The sequence below is a fragment of the Protobothrops mucrosquamatus genome, unplaced genomic scaffold (genome assembly GCF_001527695.2).
Source record: "Protobothrops mucrosquamatus isolate PMUCROS unplaced genomic scaffold, P.Mucros_1.0 scaffold31, whole genome shotgun sequence".
Taxonomy (NCBI): domain Eukaryota; kingdom Metazoa; phylum Chordata; class Lepidosauria; order Squamata; family Viperidae; genus Protobothrops; species Protobothrops mucrosquamatus.
In genome coordinates, this window is record NW_015386415.1 from 879634 (window position 1) to 903061 (window position 23428).

General features: G+C 45.9%; 1 protein-coding gene across 1 annotated transcript; it reads right to left on the reverse strand.

Moving 5' to 3' along the window:
- Positions 1 to 263: 263 nt before the first annotated feature.
- Positions 264 to 21137, reverse strand: GGCX (gamma-glutamyl carboxylase). Its single transcript, XM_029283168.1, has 14 exons — positions 20750 to 21137; positions 18243 to 18467; positions 16921 to 17086; positions 13631 to 13709; positions 12884 to 12990; positions 12609 to 12772; positions 11654 to 11931; positions 11139 to 11270; positions 6621 to 6772; positions 5749 to 5918; positions 3226 to 3356; positions 2347 to 2494; positions 2028 to 2223; positions 264 to 1555 (listed from the first exon to the last, which is right to left on the reverse strand). The coding sequence occupies exons 1-14, from the start codon at positions 21135 to 21137 to the stop codon at positions 1408 to 1410; spliced, it is 2484 nt and encodes an 827-aa protein (XP_029139001.1). The 3' UTR covers positions 264 to 1407.
- Between the last annotated feature and the right edge of the window lie 2291 nt (positions 21138 to 23428).

A 23428-nucleotide genomic window follows, 5' to 3' on the forward strand; every position in this document is an offset into this window, starting at 1 on the left:
AAAGCCTTTCTTTCAGTTTTATGTTATTTTTAAAAGAGTGTATTTTGGTGCTTTTGTTTCATTTTAATTTTTAGTGAAAGTAAGTATACTAGGTCTTTTACCAGACCTGCCAGACTTTTATTAAATGTAATAATTTCCTAATTGACCACTGTCTCCTTCTAGCTTTATAGGACAAGGGTTGCCATTTGCTATAGTGGATATAAAAATGCCAGGTTTTTGATATGTAAAAAAATCAGACCAAGATAAATCACTTCAGAATTTTCCCATCTTTAATGTAACGTATAAGCTATTCAATTCAATTAAAAACTGGCTGTTTTTTAACAGGGCTGTGTAGACTTCTTATATCCACTGTATATATGGTAAGAGCAACTTACTTAAAGGCCTGCTACAGACATTTCCATCCATGAAGAAGAATCAAAGTTGCCAGGAGACATGAATGGAGGAAGAGAAGGAAAAGGAAAGATGGCGGCCATCAGATGCTGGCGGCCAATGATTTCTTACAGCCTGAAGACTCAGCTAATGACAGAAACATTGACTTGCACAGTTTAGATATCAAGAACACACAGACTTTTGCACAATATAATTTTTAATTTAAAAAATGAGACTCATTTTGTCTTAATCACATAAAATGTAGCCAGCCCTTTTCCTTGTAAAACTCTAAAGAAACTGAGAATGCCTATGGGTTTATGTTGCTAGGCCTGATCTCAAGTACGGAGTATTATGGGATAGGGGCTATGAGTGAAGGAGAGATGCCTCATGACCGGAGAAGAGATCCTTGGCTCAGCATCCGTAGCAAACAGAAATGCCAGAAAGCCGAGAGAGGAAATTCTAAAATCCACTGAGGAGCAAGGCAGCTATTAGGAAATGGCCAGCCGGACCGGCTTTCTGGCTGGATTCAAACATTCCTTTCTCTCCCACCCACAAGCTGCTTAGCTGGCCACATGGCAGCAAAGAACTGAAACCCCCTTGGCTTATTAAATCAGTCCTAATAAAGGAACTGCCACAGTATCCTAAAAGCAGCCCCTCTGCCCAAATCCTTTCTCGCAGCTGCGCAGTGGGATGATGAGGCCCACCAAAGAAAAGACAACTGTTTTAAAAGTGGGATCTTTGATCTCCTTCCATCAAAGAGGGATTATAATTGGTCTGGCCAGCTGGGCCCACAAAGTCTGCCCTCCCTCTTCCTGCCTGCAACATTTTCTGCAAGGGTAAGTTCTACCCTCTGTCTAGGGCAGGAGAGGATCACGTTGGCTCAGACCCCATTCCCCCAGTCTCAGAAAGAGGGCATCTGGAAGAGGAGTGGGCTCTGGCTAAGCAACAGAGGGCGACTTAGGCCTGGCTACATCCCGCTGCCCTTGGCCCACAGAAAGACCTTCCTGCTCCTGGCGGTGGTTGAGGCAGTGAGGACTTTCAGAGGTCTGAGCGCTCCGGCCCCTGCGGTGCCATCTCCTGCTGGCTGGCCTCTTGCATGTTGGCATAGGCCACCTCCTGGGCCAGCTGAGGGAGGGGGGGGCGGCCCCACACCAGGTTCCGCAGGGAGATGCAGGTCATCAGGAGGCTGTGGGCAAAACCAGGGAGAAACTGTCAGGAGGAGCACACAACCCAATCCAAACTGAGCTTTTTTTTGAAGAGCACAAGAGTTGTAAAAATGCACATCCCACACAAAAGTCTGCTTTAGGTTTTTTTGCTGATACCCAGACTGGAGAAGATGATATTTATTGGATTTGCCCAGAGTTAGGAGTTATGGGAGATTTTTATCTATTAATTTACAGGAAAGGAAGAGATCATGAAATTGTTTATACTTGGCATGATGAGGGTGGGAAGTCACTTTCTTAGTATTTTATTTTCTATTGTTCTTTAATTTTCTGTTTTCTTGCACCCTTTATTCTGGTTTTATATTTTTCTTTTTTTTTTAGTTTGTATTATCTTGTATTACTATTTTAACTAAAACTTGTAATAAAATTATTTAATACAGAGAGAATGTGGAAAGCACCCAGCAGGACCCCCACCCACCCAAAAGCTCCTCTCACCTCCTGCGGAAAATGAAGTACTTCTTGCTGACGAGACGCTGCAGCCGCTCGGCCAGGGTGACGTTGCGTCTCCTTTGCAGCTCCTCCAAGCGCCTCTGGCGGTGGAGGAAAGCCTGAACCACCGGATCTGCCTGCGTCACGTTTTCCAGAGAATCTTCCAAGATAGGCTGCAACTCTGGGGGGAGAGGCTCCGTTTCTGCGAAGAGGGAAGGGACAAAAACAGGTTTTAGAAGGTGAAACATCTACAGAGAAAAAAGTCACAGTCCAGGGTTGATACGCGGAGGGCCTGTCCGGACACCCGGCTTGTTTGCAGGCTTACCAGTCCCGTTCTGAACTTTCTCCCGCAACTCCTGAAGTCGAGTGAAGTTCTGCTCAAGAGCCACCTCGGTTGTGTTGACGTAGAGATACATGTAGCAGGAGGGCTCCTGAGAGACTGTGAAGACTTTGTGGTACTCCCCGGCTGGCAGCTGTGACCAAGAAGAGAATATGGCAAAGGCTCTGGACAGCCAAAGGCAGCTGGGGACAGCCCCTAAGCAGCAGAGGGCTCCCTTCCTAAGGGCCGGGGGAGCCTCGGTATCTAGGCCGGTCCTAAAGTTGGTGAGTAATATGCCTTCCCAGATAGCCCAGCTTGTGAGAGGAGCTGGCACTTGAAGATGCACAGGGCAACCCAACTCCAACTGGCAACAGGTGGACTGCACAGGGGCAATAGCTAGCTGTGCAGATCTATCTGCATACAGGTGTGTGTGTGTGTGTGTAGATCCATACACACAGACATATGCACGCACACATGGACTTATGGTGCCATGCTTCTTCCAACCCTTGGCAGACTCTTTCGCTGGGCAGGACAGGGAAGCCCCCCCTCCCTTCCTTCTCTTCCAGCAAAACCATTTAATCTCGCTGCATTGTCATTGTGAATAGTGAAACACAGCACTGTTGAGATGTTTCTTTAGGAGGCAAAGAGAAACCTCCAACTGGTTATCCCAATCTTCCATCTGAAACCTGAGTCCAGATCTGTAGGTCACACCCACCTATGGCTGCCCTCTCCTGATGTAGTTTCTCATTGTGTTATGAGATCCTGTTCTGTGGGAATGGGGGAGGTGATATTATCTATTTTCCCTCTTCTTTGGGGGGGGGGGAATCAGCACATCAACTGCACAGGAAAGTGTTCTCCCCACACAACATTCAGCCTGGCCCTCACCTGGATCTTGTCTCCCTCTTGCAGTGTATAATTCTTCTGTGAACTGACAATCTCCACTGTGACTTCCCCTTTCAGCAAATGGAGACTGGTGTTACCAAGGTCCTCGCTCACAAAGTTCTCCAGGTGCAGCCCTGCCATGGAGATGGACAACCAAATGTGAACAGCAAAGTCCACGGAAGCACCCAGGTCCACGTTCTTCCCACATCTCAGCAGCTCCCCAGCTGACAAGAGAGCCATCTTCATTGTGGCTGGCTGACATCAAGAAGCAACGAGGTAAATACGGGCCTCAAGATGGAAGAGCTTCACCTTAGTAGCCAAGGTCAACTCAGAGAGACAAAAGAGTAGATGGAGCCAACCTGCAGCTTAGGTAGGAATCCAACTAAAACATCCTGAAGGAGAACAAGGCTTGAAGGCATCCAGGAAAGAGGAGTCATACCGCTTCTTCAGTAGTTCAATGTTCTTACTACAGGTAATCCTCAATTTATGAATACAACTGATCCCAACATTTCTGTTGCTAAGGGAGACAGTTGTAAAGTGAGTTTTGCCCCATTTTATGACTTTTCTTGTCACAGTTGTTAAGTGAATCACTGCAGTTGTTAAGTAATAACACGGTTGTCAAGTGAATCTGGCCTCCCCATTGATTTTGCTTGTCAGAAAGCCACAAAAAGGGATCACATGATCCCAGGACATTGCAACCATCATAAACATGAGCCAATTGTCAAGTGTCTGAATTTTGATCACATGACCATGAGGTGAAAGACTGTCCTAAGTCACTATCGTTACTTCAAACGGTCACTAAATGAAAGGTTGTAAGTCGAGAGAGGACTACCTGTATTGGGAAGTTTTTTCTAAATATTAAATGTTTAGTTGAACATTTGGGAATGCCAATTATGGAAGTCATCTCCATTATACCCATTACATCATATTGCTCTAATCTCATCTGGCCTACTTCCCATATTTGGAGCATTATTTGTAGACAATGACAGTGAGGAATTTTATGAGTCAGTGTCCTTTCTGACTTTCTGCCAAATAGGTTAAGAGGTCCCATTTAAGGAATACCAGGGAGAAATGGCAGGCCGAGCACCCAAAAGTGCTTTATCCAAAAAGAGGCAGTTGCCCTACTGAGGTGGGTCGCAATCAACCTGTCCCTTCCTACCAGCAAAATGGAAGAGGCTGAAATAGAGACCTGGAGCAAAGCTGACGCTCTGGCAGACCCCGAGGAAGGCACTTCCAGGGACCTGGAAGAGGCTGGACCCTCGGTAGAAGGAGATCGGGCGAGGTGGTCCCTCGGGGTCGGAAAGAAAAAGGACTGGGAAGGAAAGGCTCAGAAAGTGGCCATCACACAAGGCGGTGGAAAGAAAAAAGCTAAAAAGAAAAATCCAGAGCGCCCCCCCCCCCCGAGAAAGTGGATCCCAAATTGGAGCTGGTGGAGGCAGTCCTAAAGCAAACCGTGGAATACGTGAGAGGGTTCCTTGAGGAATGAAAAGCCCAGCTGAAGGGGCGCCCAGGGTTGGAGGAAGAAGCGAAGGAAAGAGCTGATGAAGAAGAACCAGTGGTGCCCGAGGTGGCAGCGGCAGTTTCCCTCCCCCTGCAGCAGCCCTACAGTGAGTGCGCCCTCCCCAAAGACCCAGAGAGGGGCCGCCTCAGCCCGTGGAGGTGAAGCCGATACCGTTGGGGGTGAAATTCGACAGGAATCCCAAAAGATTGGGGTTCTTCCTTGCCCAGGTCTTCACCTACATGCAAATATATGGGAAGACATTGCCAACGGACGAGGAGAAAGTCAGGGTGGTCACCCTGGCACTAGAAGACGTAGCGGCTGACTAGATGGTGACCCATCCAGAAGAAAGCTCCACCGGATGGATGGAAGAGATGGTCACAGCAGAAAGCTCCATGAAACTGAGATGGTCGGTCGGAGTAGGGAAGAGGGAAGAGTGGAAGGGAAAAGCGCAGTGAGTAACATTCACCTGAGGTAGCCGGAAGAAAGGCTGGAAAAGGAAGATGGAGCTGCTCTCTGATGAGGAGGACGAATCCAAAGGAGAGCAGGAATCAACTAACCAGATCCTGAAGCAAGTCGTGCAATACTTGGTTGAAGCCTTTCAGGACCTAAAGAAGCCTGGACAGCGCAGGAGTAGGAGGAGAGAACAGCTGGAAGAAGCCGAGTGCAGTGGGAGCGAGTTGGGGATGACCGAAGCCATGGCAGGGGCAACTGGCTCTATGGAAACAGTGACAGCCACCCCGACAGAAGAGTGGCCAGCAGCTCTGGGGGGGGGAACTCTCCACTAGCCCCCAGAGGGAGAGCCCCACCGGAGGAGCCAAAGCTGGTTCCCCTAGGGGGTTTCTTCCTGGCTTATGTCTTCACCTACATGCAGGTGTATGGGAGAACCCTCCCCAGTGAGGAAGCCAGAGTCAGGGTCGTCACCCTAGCCCTAGAAGGAAGACTTTCGTATTCAAGCAACGTCCACCATATAGACTTGGCTTAAAACAAAGATCCGGTTCTAAGAGAACATACAAGCAACTCGGTACCTGGGAAATCCGCAATGAAGACAACCTCGGTCTGGTTGTCCAGCGACTTTTCAATCTCCGTCAGTTTGGTCCTCCAGGGTGACAAATCAATTAGAAGAGGCTTCAGCCATGGAGTCTTCTGGAAGGGGGACCAGTGGGCTTGTACAATATCAGTGTTTGGATCAAAGAGCCTGGGAAAAACATGAATGAGAAAATATTAAATTCAGGAGAAATGGCCCAGGGACCAATGGATCAGTGGAAAGAACCAACCCATCCTCCTCTTTGCCTGTCCAAGCCAATGAAGTTATCATATTTCTATACATCATTTTCCTGAATAGAATAGAAGCCAGGGATTATGCCAATATATCAAACAAAACTTTCATAGGATCATAAGCCACCAGAAAGAGGATGGGATACAAACAACTGATAATTATTAAAAAAACAAAAAAATATTAAAACAAAAATTACGCAAAATTAAAAAACAAAAATACATTTTTAAAAGATAGATATATAGATATAAAAAAATTAAAACATCTATAGGGACAGGTAAAACGTTACATAAATACAAAAAACAAATTATGCTACTATATACTATGGTGCTAACTTTATGTTTTAAACATTATCCAAGATTTGGTCTCTGTTCCTTTCTAGGACTGGAAGCAACGTCCCCTTCTCTAGCCAATCCCAACCTCTTCCCATAATCTCCCCAAATGAGGGCTACTTTTTCAATAATCCCAATTTTGCAATTTTTATGTTTCAGCATGACAAATTCCCAAAAGAACACTTTGCTCAGAAGCAACATTTGTTGAAGATTCTGTAACTAAATTACATGGTTTTTTTTAAACAATTGGCACAATTTGCAGATAGGTATGCCCGTCTGCTGTCTCACTAACCTTTGCTGGAAACGATCGTTGATGGAAACCCAAACATCAAAGTAGATCTCCGGTTCTGAGACATTGTAATTATGCAACAAGTGACCGAGGCAAGTGGCATACTGCTTCAGCATGTCTGCATGGTCCTTCCAGCGCCGGCTTTGCGTGAAGACCTGCTCCAATATATACAGATCTCAGCTGGAAAACAGGCGTGCAGTTGGCAGAAGGAAGGGCGAGAGGGGGGAGGGGAAAGAAAGGAAGGGGGGTGCAGAGCATTGGATGGGTCATTGCAGCGGAGGCTGGGGATCAGACTTCTAAGTCCAAATCAGAAGGGTAACTTCCAAGGTCGCTATCACAGGCAATAAACATAGTTCATTGGGATATTTTGTCCTGACTGCTAAACAGGCATGGCCTTTTTTAAGGATATGGAGCTTTGTTCCATAGGAAAGCTAGAAGGAGCAAGAGTCTCAATTATGGGTTGCACAGTAGAACATTGTGGGGAGGGTAATAAGACCATGTCTATTTATCCAGTCTATATTTAGATATAAGTATATACAGATTAACCAGCGATGCTGGTCTCTGGGATATCCAAGTCCTCCTCCTCTTCCTTCAATATGAGCATGCAGTGTCTCAAAAACCCAGTGTATTTTTTTTAATATGACTTAAAGCAGCTGTGCGCTATGCTTTAGAATAGATCCTAAACTTAAAAGGTCTTCAAAGAGTGGGAGGGAGCTTAGACTTCAACTCTGGGGAGCCTCCTTAAAAGAGTGGTGTCTTTTCCTGGGCTCATACTGTATCTTGCTAAATGCTTTCAGATCCTCCTCAGTATAAACATGTATTTTGGGGGGGAATTGCACAGCGAGTGTATAGGCCCAGGAAAAGATGTACTTTGGTACTCTGAAGCTTGTTTGTGGCTCCAGGTCCGAAGTGCAATATATTCTTGTTGGTTCAAAATATGTTAAAAGAGCTGGAAGAGCAAATACAGATTAAGCATACAAGGGATAGTCCAGGCTCTGCCAAAGACTCCACTCCACAGCCCCAATACATTAAAATAATCCCATCTGACTGGCAGAGATATTGTTCTGCATCTCTCCACTGATACTGTTATAGTCATCAAGGATCCAAATTCCAAGAAATATCAGAAATTTAACTTCCAAGTGTCTTGCAAATGTCTTCATCCCCAGCTACTGTGGACGTCACTAAATCTTTTAATTGGCACAATTAAAGGGCCTTCCAATAATTTGGAAAGTTCTGTTCAGGGGATACTGAGTAGCTGCTGTGATAGCCACAGTGCGACTGACATGAGCTTGAATTTGAATCTGGATGGGCTTCTCAACAGATTTTCTTTCCCCATCACCTTCCAAACTTCATTGCTTTTAACTTAGGGGTACATAAAAGAGATGTTCAAAAAGAGAAAAATCTTGGTTGTAACCAGGTTAGCTGCCTGAATGATCTCTATTTTTGGAAAGCCATAAAATCAGAAGCAACAACTAGAAAAAAATTCCACAAGATTTCAGGAATCTGCCAACAGTTTGCTAAGATCAGCGTTGGAAGCATCTAGAAGAGGCCTTCCTGAAGGGCCACACCAGGAATGCATTTGCCCAAGACAAAAGGATTTGAACACCTTCTCATAAAAGCATCATCAAAAACTAGCAAGGGAAAGAGCTGTCTGGTCAACAAAGTTTCAAGAACAGATGGAGAGGAAATGTAGAGAAGAACTGGATGGCAGCAACAAAGATACCCTGAGGAGGCTGGGCGATGAGAAAAGGAGAGTAGAAACAGAACCAGCCACCCTTTAGGAAGAAACATGTGGGCAATGAGCTAACTGCCAAAGAACAAGGCCCCAGGTGTTGATATCATCACTGCAAAATTGCTAAGCCACAACCATCACAGCCTTGGGCCAAAAAAACTGGGAAACAAACACATGGCCACAGGATTGGAAACCATCAGTGTTCATTTCATTCCATTCCATTGGATGGAAACTCCAAGGACTGCTCCAATTAATGCATAACTGCCCTCATCCCTCATGCTACTAAGTTTCTTCTTAAGATCATACAACATCTGGCACTGACCTTCGAAAAGAAATTGCCAGAAGTTCAAGCTGGCTTTAGAAAGGGTTGTGACACTAGTGACCATATTACAACCAATGCAGAATCATGGAAAAATCTCAAGATTATCAAAATAACATCTGCTTTATTGGCTGTAAGAAAGCCTTCAATTGTGTTGATTGTGTCAAGTTGTGGAGAGCCCCAGAAGATCTGGGGGTGCCAACAAATCTGGGGAAGTTGGTGCAGTCACTGTATACAAATCAGGAAACCATTGTGAGAATACGGTATGGAGGTACCGATGGGGTCAAGATAGAAAGAGGGGTGCATATGCACAAAAATGGAAGGATACTTTGATTCCCACAATGGACAAATGGCTGCAAAAGTTGATGGAGTTAGCAGAGATGGCTAAACTGACTGCTTTGATTAAAGAAAAGAACACTATTTATTTATTTATTTATTAAATTAATTTTGTTTCTCTTTGGAAACCACTTTTGGACCTTGTGTTTGAGGTGGAAAGCCCCTAAAGATGAGAGGAAGTCCTCTTAGTAGGCTTGCAACTTTTCCAGCCTGTGTCCCCATTGAATTTCTGGGGAAGCAGAGAAGATTACACATGGCAGTCATATTATCTTGGCAACCAGGGGCAAGTGAAAACAGGTGGCCAAGCACCCAGAATACGATCCCATGACTGGGGAGGTGGGATTGCCATGTTTTGCAATCATTGAAAATGCTTTATAGGCCACAAAGAACTCTTTCTGAGGCCACTGTAACATCGAACGGTTGGTACGCAACTGGTCGTAAGTCGAGAACTACCTCTGTTTTGGCCACATTATACACTCAAACTCACTGGAAAAGACAGTTCTTCTCAGAAGGGTTAGAGGGAAACAATGCTGCCAAGAAACACGGTGTCTACACACCGTGTAGAGCCGACAAAAGCCAGATCATAAAATGACTGAAAGCTGTACAAGATCAAAAAATGCAGAGAGAATTGGTTCATAGAATCACCAAGAATCGGACATGATTGAACAGAAAGTATCCTCATCCATTGTGATAAAAGAATTAAAAACACTGAAGATGAGTAGACTGTAACAGAAAGAAGCTAAAATTACCAACCTATTAAATCTAACATAGTCTGAAAAAAAAAAAGATACTTTGAATATTCCCCGACAAGATGTTTTGGACAGGAACCCACTCTGGCAATTCAAGCAGGAAACTAACTGTTGGTTGGTCTCCAATAGTTTTCAGTCTGATGAACACAGAGACACAGTCACCAATCTGCCTGCACAATTTGGATCGCTGTCCCCCCACTTTTCACAGGACTGTTTTAATGGGAATAAAATTAGGACAGTCTTTCTAAAAAAGATGGCTCACAAGAGCAAGAAGAGCTCAATCAGGACAAGCACTTCAGATGGATGCTTCCCAAAGTCCAGGGATTCCCCAAGCGCTGGTACTGGGCTGTGGCTTGTTCGGAACCAGGCAGCGCAAGCATCAGGCATGCTCGCAGCTCCATTTGTGTGAGCGGCGGGCACTCGCGCATGCGTGTGAAGCATTATTTGTGTGAGCACAAATGGAGCTGTGTGCATGCACACGTCTGCCGTTCACATGGAATCATTTGCTCTTTCCCCCCACCGGTCCACAAAGCCAGAAAGGTTGGGGATCACTGCCATAGACAATGGCCACTAAAGCGTTCAGGAGCCCAGAGACAAAGCTTGCAGAGAAAACTTTTCCAGTTTCACAGATTCAAACAAAGCTGGTCTTCTCACATATGAAAAATATTCTGGGCAACTGGTTTTATTTCAGTCTTATCCACTAGCACCAGCAGGCCAGACAGCAAATTGGAAATACTGTAAAGCTGCCCTTCTGGGAACAGCCACAAGGGAGAAAGCGGGAGCTGGTTCTTCACTGAGCTTCAGTACTTGCTCCTACAATCAATCCTTAGTAGAACAATACCCATTAGATTATATTATTACGTGAAGGAGCTAAACAATCTGGAAAAGACTAGTTAGGGGCCCATTAAACAAAGGGAACAAAGAAGGAGTAGTACCAGTGGAAACAAGGGAAAGAAAATCTTAACAAAGTTGTTAAAATTTTCAAATTCTTGGATCCATAATATACATTGTTTTGGAAGGACAGCCTTGGGATGTCCTAATCCAAGAACATAGTTCTTCAAAAACATTTGTGATTACATAAAATTGTATCAAAAAATCATAATCTCTGCAGGCACCAATGGGAAGGATTTCCTCTTGAAGACCACTAAAGAAATTGTCTCTCCAAACACAACCATGCACATTTATTGCTTCTGCACAGAAAGTTGTATAGACTCCATCTCACTCATGACACACGGCTTTTTTACAAACACACATGCAGCAGGCAACCTAATGTGTGGTAAACTGCTGTACAGCACAAAAGAAATGTTCACATCTTTGTTTGAACAAGGCATTGTTACTCCAGGTTGTATCATTTTAGTGCACATTGAAAGGAAAGAGAGACTGACCCCAGGGTTCAGATAGCCAATCTCCCCGGTGTGACTGTCACGGTAAGTAATCTTCACATGTTGATGGGAGCGTGAATGGACCATCATGTCCCATGAGTAGCCGTAGAGCCCATTTGTCCAGTTGTTGTAGCCCTGTAGGGAGGATTATTAGGGGCAGAGTTGACTATTCCCAGAATAAGAAGCACTTCTCATCCCGTGGACAGTCCCCAAGTTCCCCTATCTCAGACTCCTTGGGGCTATTTGGGCTACTAAAACTATATGGAACTGGAACTCAACCACGCAGCCTTGATTCAAGTGTAACTAGGGGCTTCCCACCCACGTTCAAGCTCAGGACCCTCCCTTTCCGTGGCTGGGATGCTGCTATGAGGAGGGGCTCCATCTTTTCTGTCCCTTGGTGAGCTCCACCTTGTCAGGACCTGAACTATGGAAAATGTCATCAGTCAAATACTATCCAGTCTAAACCTTTTAGTTCAAAAACAACTTATATTTTAAAAAATACTTAGGTTCTTTCTCACCTTGGTAATAAAGTGTGAGTAAGGTAGGAAGAACTGCTCCAAGATATACAGGATAGTAAAAATGGCACCGAGCTTCTGCCGCAGCCCCAATTTCCTAGCTGCTCCCCTTGGCCTTTGCTGCTCCGTTTCCAGATAAACACACTCCAGACTCTGCTGCGGAGGCTTGGTAAGTGGCAGAAACTTTTGGAAGCAGGCAGGGAACCTGGCAATCAGTCGACGTGGCCAGTCTGGATAGCAGAAGAGTGGGCTGGTGGCCAGCATGGTGTAAGAAAACATGCCTTTGGGATGAAACGTTGGGAGTATGATGGAAGGACAGTTGTAGGCTGCTCACTCAAAAGACAGATCATCTGCTTTGCATACATAAATATCTGCCTGGACACCCAGCATCTTCAGATGTGCTCAGGAGAGACTCTTGTTGAAATCTGTTGGAACTGTTTCTGGTCATGTGAACAACCCAGACTGAGATTTATTTAAAACTTTGTTAAATCCATTGCCTTCCTTTCCTCCAAGAGCTGAAGGCATCTTGGTGGGCATCTCCCTACACTTTATCCCCAAAAGACCATCTCTGTGAGGCAGGCTGGGCCGAGAGTGACTGCCTCAAAGACACCCACAATTGTAGGCTGAACTGAACCCGAGTCTTCTACGTTTTAACCCAAAGCATTACTGCTACAAAAAGTGGTATTGGTTTTCCTTCAAACATACACTAAATCTGTACCAACAAACAATACTATATAAGATAATCCACCTTTAACAAAGGCTTGTTAATCTTGTAGAAGGCACCATTATTCATTCCAGATGAGCAGTTTTTACAGGCATTAACCACTCCTCACAAAAATAGATTCGAACTAAAGTCCAGTCTTAACCCTTGTTAACATAACACTTATCACTCAACATCCTACTTTTATAAGTTCTCCTGTGGCTTCTTAAAGGAACAGTTGGATACTGCAGAACTTACCAATACTGAAAAGTTGGGAGTTCATGCAATGGAAGTAGGAGACGAAGAAAAGGGCAGCGGGGCGGGTGGCATCCAGGAACAGCAGAAAGCCAGCAGTAAGATCCAACACAAGCCCTGCACCGTGCACCACTAATAAGCTGGTCAGTTCCTCTGAAAGCAACAACCTGAGGGACCAGGCAGATGGCTTCATCTAAAGTTGCAATGCCCAGGATGGGGGAAGAGGAGGGAGCCCAATTCTCCCACCCGCCTGCTGCAGCCTGATTTCCAACACTCACCTGAACGGGCTGAAGAGCCAATGCCTCCCCAGGGAGCCCATGGAGTAGCCCTCCACCCAGTCAGCATCCAGCTTCTTGATGCCCGCAATGAAATAAACGATGAAGATCTGTTCAGGAACAAAGGAGGCAACAGCATGGGACTCCAAGGCAAACTAGTCAGCAAAATGCCCAAAGCAGCAGCAGGTGTCTCACAGGAAGCAGCAGACAAAGCTGCCATTTCCAAACAAGCTTCCAAGTTACAACTTCCTGCCAAACTTTCCATGGTCAATTTCACCATTCAAACTAACCACAGGAGTTTGGAATGTCACACTGAAAAGCATGGGGAAGCAGAACAGAGACGGGGCAAAGATGAGAAAAATGGTAAATTTTATTTCATGCTATACGCATCTACACTTACCTAAAATTAAATAGTAGCTCCCAATATATGTTATAATTTACCTATTCTGTCATCTTAAATATTACAACTGAATGGCAACTCTGACAGGGCCTCTCACAAGCCTAAGAACCCAGAATCGCAGGAAGGTAGGCCTGCCTCACCATCCTCCAGGCTTTCTCTGGGTCTAGTGGGACCCACAATACATTAGAGCTGGTGGCTTCCCCATTTCCATATGGCCTCCTGAAACTCTGTTGCCAGCATGCAATGCAGACCAAGCAATACTAGCTGGGAGCTATTCATTAGCCCTAAAGCAGACCCTGTTTGCTCCTAGAGAAAACCAAGATTGAAGATGGCACCACTCCGGAGAATACCTGCGTGCGAAGAATGGTATAGTTCCACAAAGGGACATGAGCATTTCTCTTCCGTGGATGCCAGAGACCATCAACAGACCTGAGGAAAGGAAGCTCATTAGCAAGAGTAGGGACTGGAGGCAGTCTTGAAAACCAACCAAAGCTTCAGTGATCCCTGGAAAAACCTTTGGGTGAATTACCTCAAGAACATCTTGACTCTTGAACATTGCCTCGATAATGCTGATTCTAAACAGCCCAGAATAACTGTCAGGCACAAAGAATCAGAACCTTTCATAAGGTTGAAGAATAGAAAATCTGAATAATATATGCCTATACACAAGAATCTGGTCAAATAAGGTTCAACACTAGCTCTGCCTGCTCTTCTACATTCATCTCGCTGAAGCACAACATATACTAACAGTTTTGTTTTATTGAAAGTAAGCATTGGTTTTCATGTCAAAATTAGGAAACAATAGCATTAATTTCCTCCGTCATCCAGACGATAACCACCTGAAACCAGCTTTCTCTATGGTTTGAAGATGGTCACCTACAGAATTTTAGGATTTCATGCAGACTGCCCTTGGAGTTACTTGAGCTTCATTTCCAGCTCAACAAAACACCAAAAATTGTGAACGCACCCACGATTACGGAAGACAAGTTGTTCCACTGGTTAATTGTCCTCACTGTTAGGAAGTTTCTCCTTAATTCCAGGTTGCTTCTCTCTTTGATCAGTTTCCAACCATTGTTTCTTGTCTTTCCCTCTGGAGCTTTGGAGAATAATTTGACCCCCTCTTCTTTGTGGCCGCCTCTCAAATACTGGAATACTGCTATCATGTCACCCCTATTTCTTCTTTTCTTTAGACTAGCCAAACCCAAGTCCTGCAGCCGTTCTTCATATGTTTTAGTCTCCAGGTCTTTGATCATTTTAGTTGCTCTTCTCTGAACTTTTTCCAAGGTTTCAACATCTTTTTTGAAGTATGGTGACCAAAATTGGTTGTAGTATTCCAGGTGTGGTCTTACTAGGGATTTATAAAGCAGTACTAATACTTCACATGATCGATTCTATGCATCTGTTTATACAACCAAGGACTGTATTAGCTTTTTTGGCTGCTGCTGCACACTGCTGGCTCATAGTCAAGTGATCGTCCACTAGGACTTCAAGGTCCCTCTCACACTTGCTGTTTTTGAGTCAGGGTTAGGGTTAGGTTAATCTATACTTAACCTTTGATTTTTCCTGTCTAAATGTAAAACTTTGCTTTTCTCCACATTAAAACTCATTTTGTTGGACAGAGCCCATTGTTCAAGTTTGTCAAGATCTTTTTGGATCCTGAGCTTGTCTTCTGGGGTGTTGGCTATTCCTGCCAGTTTATTATCATCTGCAAATTTGACGAGTTCCCCTTCTATTCCCTCATCTAAGTCATTGATAAAGATATTGAAGAGTACTGGGCCTAAGCAGAGCCTTGTGGTACCCCACTGCTTACTTCTCTCCATGTGGATGTAGTACCATTGAGGACTACTCACTGAGTATGGTTTGTCAGCGAGCTGCAGATCCATCTGATGGTGGTGTTGCCTATCCCACCTTTTTCTAATTTACTAAGCAACAGGTTGTGGTCTACTTTGTCAAATGTCTTACTGAAATCTAAGTATACTATGTCCACATCATTTCGCTGATCTACGAATTTACTCACTTTATCAAAGAATGCAATAAGATTGGTTTGGCATGATCTGTTTTTAACAAATTCATGCTGGCTACAGGTTTTAACTCTGTTTGCTTCTAGTTGTTCGTAGATCTGTTTTTTGATTATCTTTTCCAGGATCTTCCCAGGTATTGATGTTAGACTGATTGGTCTGTAGTTTCCTGGGTCTGTTTTTTTTTCCTTTCTTGAAGATGGGAACCACATCAGCCCTTTTCCAATCCTCATGTACTTCCTCGGTGCTCCAGGATTTTAAAAAGATATGATGCAATGGTTCGGAGATAACATCTGCCAGCTCCTTCAGAACTCTGGTGGTGGTGTATCCCTCCCCCTATGTTGAGAGAGGGCTGTTCAATGTTGACATAGATGGTCTCTTTGACCCCTCTTTCAAACCAGTGGTCCTCTCTGTCCAGAATGTGGACTTTGCTATCTTCAAAATAGTGGTCTTTGTCTTTTAAATGCAGATGGATTGCTAAATCTTGTCCTGATGGGTTTGTTCTATGTTGTGCCATGCATTTGTGAAGTGGTTGTTCTATTTCTCCAATGTATGAATCTGCACGTCTCACTGCACTGTACTCCATATATTACATTGCTCAGTTTGTGTCTGGGTGTTTTATTCTTGGGGTGGACAAGCTTCTGCCTTAGTGTATTCTTGGGGTTAAAGTGTGCATGTATGATGAGTTGGTTGAAAATCCTCCTGAGCTTTTCAGATATTGCTGCAATGTATGGAATAACAACATCGCTTCAGGTGTTGTTCTCTTCTTTGTCTGTTATGGAGGAGCTCCTGCTGGGTCTTTTTCTGGATTTGATGAAGGCCCAGTTGGGATAGCCATAAGTTCTGAAGACTTCTTTGATGTATTTTAGTTCTTTTCTTCCCCTTCTTTGCTGCTAGGCAAACCTTCAGCCCAGTATTTACATTTTGTGCTCCAGTGGGTGGTGAGAATCAAAATGTAAACACTGATCTGTGTGTGGAAGTTTTCTGTAAACTTCAGTGTTAAGGCTTCTTCTTCTTCTTTAATGTATACTGCACCGTTCGGGAAAGCCAGACTATTTTCCTTACATCTTCCTATGTGAACTTAATGTATTTGTTCACAGAGTTGATGTGTTTGGTGAAGGCTTTCACTTCCTGTTTTAATCTTGATCCAGGTATCGTCCACATACCTATACCAGTGAAAGGTGAAGGAGTTTAGGGCTTTGGCTTCTACCTGTTCCATGTAGAGATTGGCCACAGTGGGGGGGACACAGGTGAACCTATGGCACAGCCATATTTTTGTTTGTAGAAACCTTCATTGTATTTAAAATAGGCAGTGATAAAGTAGAAGATCCAGCATGGCACATACGTGGTCTGGGCTGAGGTTTGTTCTGTCACCTGAAGTGCTGTTTTGTAGCAGTCGTTTCTTCACTACCGTGACAGCTTCTGTGGCTGGAATGCAGGTTTTCTTCTGCTGCATGTGACTCCCCACTGGGAACTGGCAGATTCCAAGCTGGGGCAAATGTCAAATTTAAATTATGCAACTGGAATGACAGGAAACACGTTTGCTTATCAAAGCCTTGATCTGAAGGGGAAAAAAGGCAAGATGTGCTTTGCCAAAGCTCACTGAGAGCAACGAAGCTTACCAATAGCGATCTGCATTCATGAAGAGCAGCTGGAACCCCAGGAGGCCGTACAAGTAGGAGTGGTTGTTCCAAGTGGTTTTGTCCAGGAAGAAGATATACCAATAGGGCAGCAGGAAGAGGAGGCAACTGAGTCGGTAAAAGCAGCCCAGCATGATGCCCACAGCACCTAAGGAAAGAGGCAAGGGAGGTGAGAGCGGTGGTCCCAAGGCCCTCGGGTGCTCAGGATCAACCAGACAAGTTCCAGCACTTTCTTGTGAATACTTTTTTTCACTTTATCTTTAACACAAACTGGAAACTCTTGGCTTTGTTTTCAGTAGTGCAAGATTATTTATGCAGCATTCAGCTAATAGAGGAAAAACAAGCTTCATCTCCCCACCTCTTTATAGCTTTTGTACAAGAGTTTGGTATACAATAAAAGAACAATACGTTAATTTACTGCCGCACTTGTATTCCAAGCGGAGGCAATGTCTAATCCAGCCTGTAAGCCCTCCGCTCAAACCACTCCTTGAGTTAATCAAGGGTTTTATTTATGTTTGGCTGCTACTCTCTTATGGCTGGCAGCAGACAGATTTTATTTACTGCAGTTGTCTTCTCCCTCTGGCAAGTTGGAATCTCTGCTGCTCTTCTGGCCTTGGCTGTCCTTCCATGGGGCCACTCCGGAACAAGCTGTCTTTCTATGGGGCTACTCTTGATTGCTGGTGGGCTTCGGACTACACAGGAACCAGTAAATGTTCAACCGCCAGAGCTGTCTAAATTTTCTAGGGTTTTCTAATTACCTTCTTTTTCCCCTATACAGGGGTTCCCAACTGGGGGGGGCGAGACAATATTCCAGGGGTGCGAAAACTTGGGTTTTCAAAATTATAGTGCATATGCATAATTCATTGCCGTTGTTTCGAACTTCTGTAAGGGGTGCGAGAATATATCAGAAGCGTTCTAGGGGTGCGGGATATAGAAAAGGTTGGGAACCACTGCCCTTATAAAACTCCAGCTCCTTTCATCCCAAGCAATCCCCTTGTTTCCCCTCTTCCCCAGCTCCACCTCGTGAGAAACTCTGGGGGTTCAACGTCTCCTGTTTGTTGCACTGCCTGCCATTTTCTCAGGCCTGGCTTTTCACTTCCAACTCCGGGGGATCACACAGCGGGATGGCTGAGAGGGCTGGGTTGCAGTGTTCCTCTCTGACCCTGGGCAGCAACATATATTGCAACAAGGCCCAGGGGGGAAAACAACACAAAAGTCAGGATGCCAGAGAAAGGGGGCTCAGCTAGCACACCCACGTTACCCCCAATCCCTGTGCACAACCCCAGTGGGCTATGGGTCCTCACCCAACAGCATCACTGTGTAGACAAGGTACATCCAGTCCAGGGGAAGTGGCTCCAGGAAGTTGAAGAGGGGGAAGCGACAAACCTGCAGCCCATCCAGGTATTTGTGATCCAGATAGCTCAAACCTCGCTCTTGGGGAATGTCCAAGGCCATCAGCAGACCTGAAACAGGAGCAGAAAAATGGGAGTCAGCAACAGTAGCAGGCCAGGCTCTCTGTATCTTCCACACTGAGCCAGGAATTCACTAAACAGGGACTGGGATGATACTGGCCCAAGCTGTAATCCTTGAGTGGCTGGAAGAGTGCTGGAGAAGAGCTACTAAGTGACTCTGCATGATCACTGTCAATCAACTGGAATCATGTAATAGAAAAAATGGAAGTGACCTTAGAAATTCTGTAGTCTAACCTCTGCCCAATGCAGCCATGCACAGAGGCTTGAGATAGACTGCGCACACACTGTCCATGTGATTTTTCACCAATGCTGAAGGACTTATGGTAAATATGTCAATCTTTCCCATCATAAGGTCAGCTGGCAACCAATTTACTTACCACCCAGCTCTCATTTTGTTCAATTCCCAGAAGTCAAATAACACCACCCATCTGGTTTTTCATATTTTCTTATTCAAAATCACCAGGCCACTTTATGTTTGAGCAGGAGCTATGATCTAGAACCCCCCATGTCACAGATCTGCTTTAACAGGGAGAGCCATGACCCTACTCAGTGCTAATCTAGAGCCCAGTATCAAGCTAAATTGATCATTTGCAAGCAGCAAGGCTGAGATTTAGTCTCAGCTTTCAGCCTCCAAACACCAGGGTAAGACCGTATATGTGAAGCTCAAACCATCCCAAAGCAGTTTCCCATAGATATTAAATAGCACAGGACTGAAACTTTTGGGTAGTCCACACTGGAGCAACCACAGCCAGGACTGCATAATTTGGCTGAAGCCATCTGCTCAGAAAAAAGCAGAAGCATTGCAGAACATCTCCAACCTTCCCAAGCAGGCCAGAAGGACAGCATGGTGGAGGATACTGGATGCTGGTAGAAGGTATAATAGGACTGGGGAAGATATACTCTAGGTGCTGATGATGGTCATCCACCAAGAATGGCCAATGCTGTTTCTGTGCCAGGCCCAGGAGAGAAATCTATTGGAAAGAATCCAGAAAATCCATTTCCTGTAGAGCTGAAGCCTTACTATCTCTCCAGAAATTTCTTCAAAAAGGGATGTAAGGAAGTTAGCCATACAGGATAAAACTGGATGTAGAGGACCTCTTCTGCAGGGTGTGCACCGTTGCCTCCTTCAAGCCAGATGGTTACATTCTCCCCCCCCTCCCCGGCATTAACAACCTCCCAAATCCAGCTGCATCCGCTATTCCAAGGATCTAGCACATGGGGATGGTGCCCTTTCCAAAAATGGCTGGATCCTCACATTATGAAATCAAAACCAAACTCTTGGTAGGCTGAGTGAACATTATGTTAACATCCCTTCCATAGAAAATAGCACAAAACCTTTCATTTGTCACTAAGGATTTCAACTTTTTAGATCCAAACAATGTTTCCTCTGATTTCTGACATGACTTTTTTGGAAAGAAATTTTGGGCAGTTTTCCCCAAATCAAGTATAAATTTGTGTGCTACAATACAAGTAAATTGCCAATCCATATAATGTGTATTTCTTAAAAACCAGAAAGTGTAATAGTCATTTTTTACTCCTGGCAACTGCCTCTTACAGTTTTCTTCTTCCTAAGGCCAAGAGAAATGACTGGCTGTGTGCCTAAGGTGGAAGCGGAAGTCACAGTCTCCTACGTTCTAGTCCAGCCCCTTCACCAAACTGGTTCTACACAGACACGCTTACAAACTTAAATATAAACTCAGTGGCCACTGATAATTGGTAAATGCAATCAATATTTTAAAATCATTTAAAATTATGTTATTTTAACGTCCATTTGATGTTAAAATGGACAAAAAGTTTTTAAAAGGAAAAAGAATTGTACAAAAGTCATTTAGATAATTCCCTTTCAAGTGCACAGTTCTGTTGTGTGCATGTGTACACCTCAGGGTCCAAACAATATTCAAGCTCACTTTGATCCAAAGCCTTGGCTAAACTTCCCAAGTTTATCCCACTTGAAGACTTGGTAAACAACTCCTTGAACCTTCTTCTAGAGAATTTATCTAACATTTTAATAAATCATACGTAACAACTGTTGTATTGTAAGCATGCATTGCAAATAAACATTGTAACCACAGTGGGATTAAAGAGCAGCTAAAAGTCATCTCGTGCTTAGGGCTGAAGCTGGAGGTAACGAACGAAGTCAGGGGTGCCAGGACAGGAGCCAAGGGCGGCTGACCTCCCTGGAACCCGCTGGCCCGAGCCCCTCCCAAAGGCCACTGGCCCCGCAGCCACACAGGCCTGCTGCTGCCTGACCAGGCCCCGCGGGGTCCAAAGGGTCAGGGCGGCCCTTCTGCCGCTGGAGTCTCTGGGCCAGGCCGGGTTCTGGACAGAGCCGAACTCACCGAAGAGGAAGCGGAAGACCCCCAGCGCCGCGGGATCAGCTGGTCTGTTGAGCAAGCAGACCATCCGGGGCCAGCTGGCCAGGTCGGCGCACTCAAGGCCCAGGAGGCGCCTAGCCCAGCTGGGGGGAGCCGGGACCGGGGCCTGGGCTCCCTGGGCCTTCCTCGGCCTCTGCGGGGGCACGGGAGGCGGCGCCGGCGTCTCGGCTTCTGCAGAACCAGAGGAAAAAGAGGGCACATGAGTCCCGGGGCAGGGGAAGAACCGCCCTGGGCCCCGGGCCTCCACGGCGGGGGTGCCCAACCTCTCCGGCTGTGCGGACCGGAGGGCGGAGAGGGGATGGTCCCCTACCAGCCGGCGGGGGGTTGGGGGCCTCCGCGCTACCAACTGCATCCCGGGGCGCGGAGGGTTTCCCGGGCAAAGGAGAGCAGCCCCGTTCGGGAGCCCAAACCAAGGCGGACCCGGAGGAGCCCGGGCAGGGTGTGGAGCCCGGACTAACCAGCCGCGGTTGCCTGGTCCGCGCGATGCGGCTGCTCAAGCAAATTACACGAAGCGTCGCCGGCCGCCCCGGGGAATGTGGGGACTTGCGCGGCCCCCGAATGACGCGGCGGCGACGCGAAAGGGGGGCCGCGAACAGCCCCTCGCCGCGCCCGCGCCCGGCAGCCCTCCCGGCGCCCACGGGCCGCCCGCGTGTTGGCGGGCCAGGCGTCCCCCGGGTCCCCCTCCACCTGCGGCGAGCGCAGCAACGCGGCTCGGCTTCATCCCGGCGGCGGCGGCGGCGGCGGCGGCGCGTCCTCGGTTCCCAGCGGAGCTCGGGGAGGAGCGGCTCCAGCGAGGCCGCCGCCCAGCGCGCACTTCCGGCCGGAGGCTCAGCCAACGGGCCGTGGACTTCGGCCGAGGGCGGGCCCTTCTGCGCCCGGGAGGCCCCGGTCGAGAAGGCGCTCCGGATTCAGCTCCGGGGAGGGGGAGGCCCCGCTCCGAGCCCGGCCAGGCGGTGAACGCGGCGCTCTCCGGGCCCTTGAAGGGCTGAGAGCGGCCCAGGGAGAGTCTGCCGGAGCAACCGGATCTCTGCAACTTTTTAACTGCAAGATAAAGGACTTTCTCGGGATGGATAGCAAAGGATTATTCGTGTCACTGGGAATGAGCATGGCTGGGGCCATTTTCCTTTCTCATTTTTAGTTGACACACTCGGCACGGAGGGAGGAGCGGGTTGCAGGTGTTTCGCTAGTCAAAACAGACTTCTCCCTTTAGTGGACTGTTTCCTTGACTTTTTTCCTGTTATTTATATGTTGAAAGAAACTTTTTTTTAGCCTTGACTTTTGTCTTGCCCTCTGGTGCTTTGGTGAATAACATGACCCCCTCTTCTTGATGGCAGCCCCTCAAATACTGGAATACTGTTATCACGTCTCCCCTATTTCTTCTTTTCTTTAGACTAGCCAAACCCAAGTCCTGCAGCCGTTCTTCATATGTTTAGTCTCCAGGCCTTTAATCGTCAGTTGCTCGTCTCTGAATTTTTTCCAAACTCTCAACATCTTTTTTGTAATAGGGTGACCAAAATTGGCTGCAGTATTCCAGGTGTAGTCTTACTAGGTTCTATAAAGCGGTACTAATACTTTGTGTGATCTTGAATCTATATGCCTCTGTTTATACAACCCAGGATTGTATTAGCTTTTTTGGCTGCTGCTTTGGTTAGCTAACTCTTTGGTTAGCAAAGAGTGCATCTATTTCTTCTGCTTGGTTGGGTGGCCTTAGTATATGCCTATAGCAATGTCATTCTTTTTATATTGACCCATATGGATTCTAGGAGGTTTTCATCCTTGGTTTTGTGTATTTCTGTAGAGTTGTAGTCATCTTTTACATATAATGCAACTCCACCTCCTCTTTTGTTAGGTCTGTGTCTTTTGAATAGTTTGTACCCTTCCATCATTACATTCCAGTCATGAGTTTCATCCCACCAAGTTTCAGTAATGGAAACTACATCATATCTGCCTGCATGTACTAATACTTCAAGTTCACCCTGTTTGTTTCCTCTTATCCATCACTCTCTACTTCATTATGTTTTTCTTTCTTTTTTTTCTTTTTTCTCTTTTACTCCCTACCTCCTTAGTTGATTGGTTATCTAGTGGTTTTTGTTTGGAATCAGGTTCTAAAGGTCGTGAAAATTGGCCCCCTCAATTTTGGTTTAAAGCCCTTTTCATAAGATGAGCCAGTTGTTTTCCAAATATATGATTTCTTCCACCCAATCAACTATTCTTTTGTACTTTTTTCTGCTGTACTGAATATAAAAGGAAATCTGAGACTTTGTTCTAGGTTCCCTCTTTTCATATACAGAGGATACTTGGAATATTTTTTCCTAGAGTATAACAAAAATCAAAGAAATGATCTTCAATTCAGTTGCTTATTGGTAAGAGGGAGCCAAGGCAGAATCTAGGACCAATTCGGGCATCATGCTGCATAAAGGGCGCACCCACACCAGCTGATCTGAGCTCTCGGGTCCCCTTGATGTATTGTGTAGTTCCCCTGGGTGGCTTATTCCCCAGCACTCCTGGAAAACAAAAATGCTGCCTGGCATATGGATTGACCATGAGATAAAAGCCAAAAAAAGGTCACCAGGGCATGTTTCTGCCAAAGTTAAGCAGTATTGGGCCACTCATGGCTCAGACATAGCTGTGGAATAGGCAAAT

Bases quoted from the DNA above. Each gene is read 5' to 3' on its own strand.
- GGCX (XM_029283168.1), bottom strand. From the start codon at position 21,137: ATGCAGTTGGTAGCGCGGAGGCCCCCAACCCCCCGCCGGCTGGTAGGG. The intron at 12,991-13,630 runs GTATTCTCCGGA...GTTCCTGAACAG, and splicing joins ATACCATTCTTCGCACGCAG to ATCTTCATCGTTTATTTCAT. The intron at 3,357-5,748 runs GTACCGAGTTGC...TCTCCATGGCAG, and splicing joins CTTCATTGCGGATTTCCCAG to GGCTGCACCTGGAGAACTTT.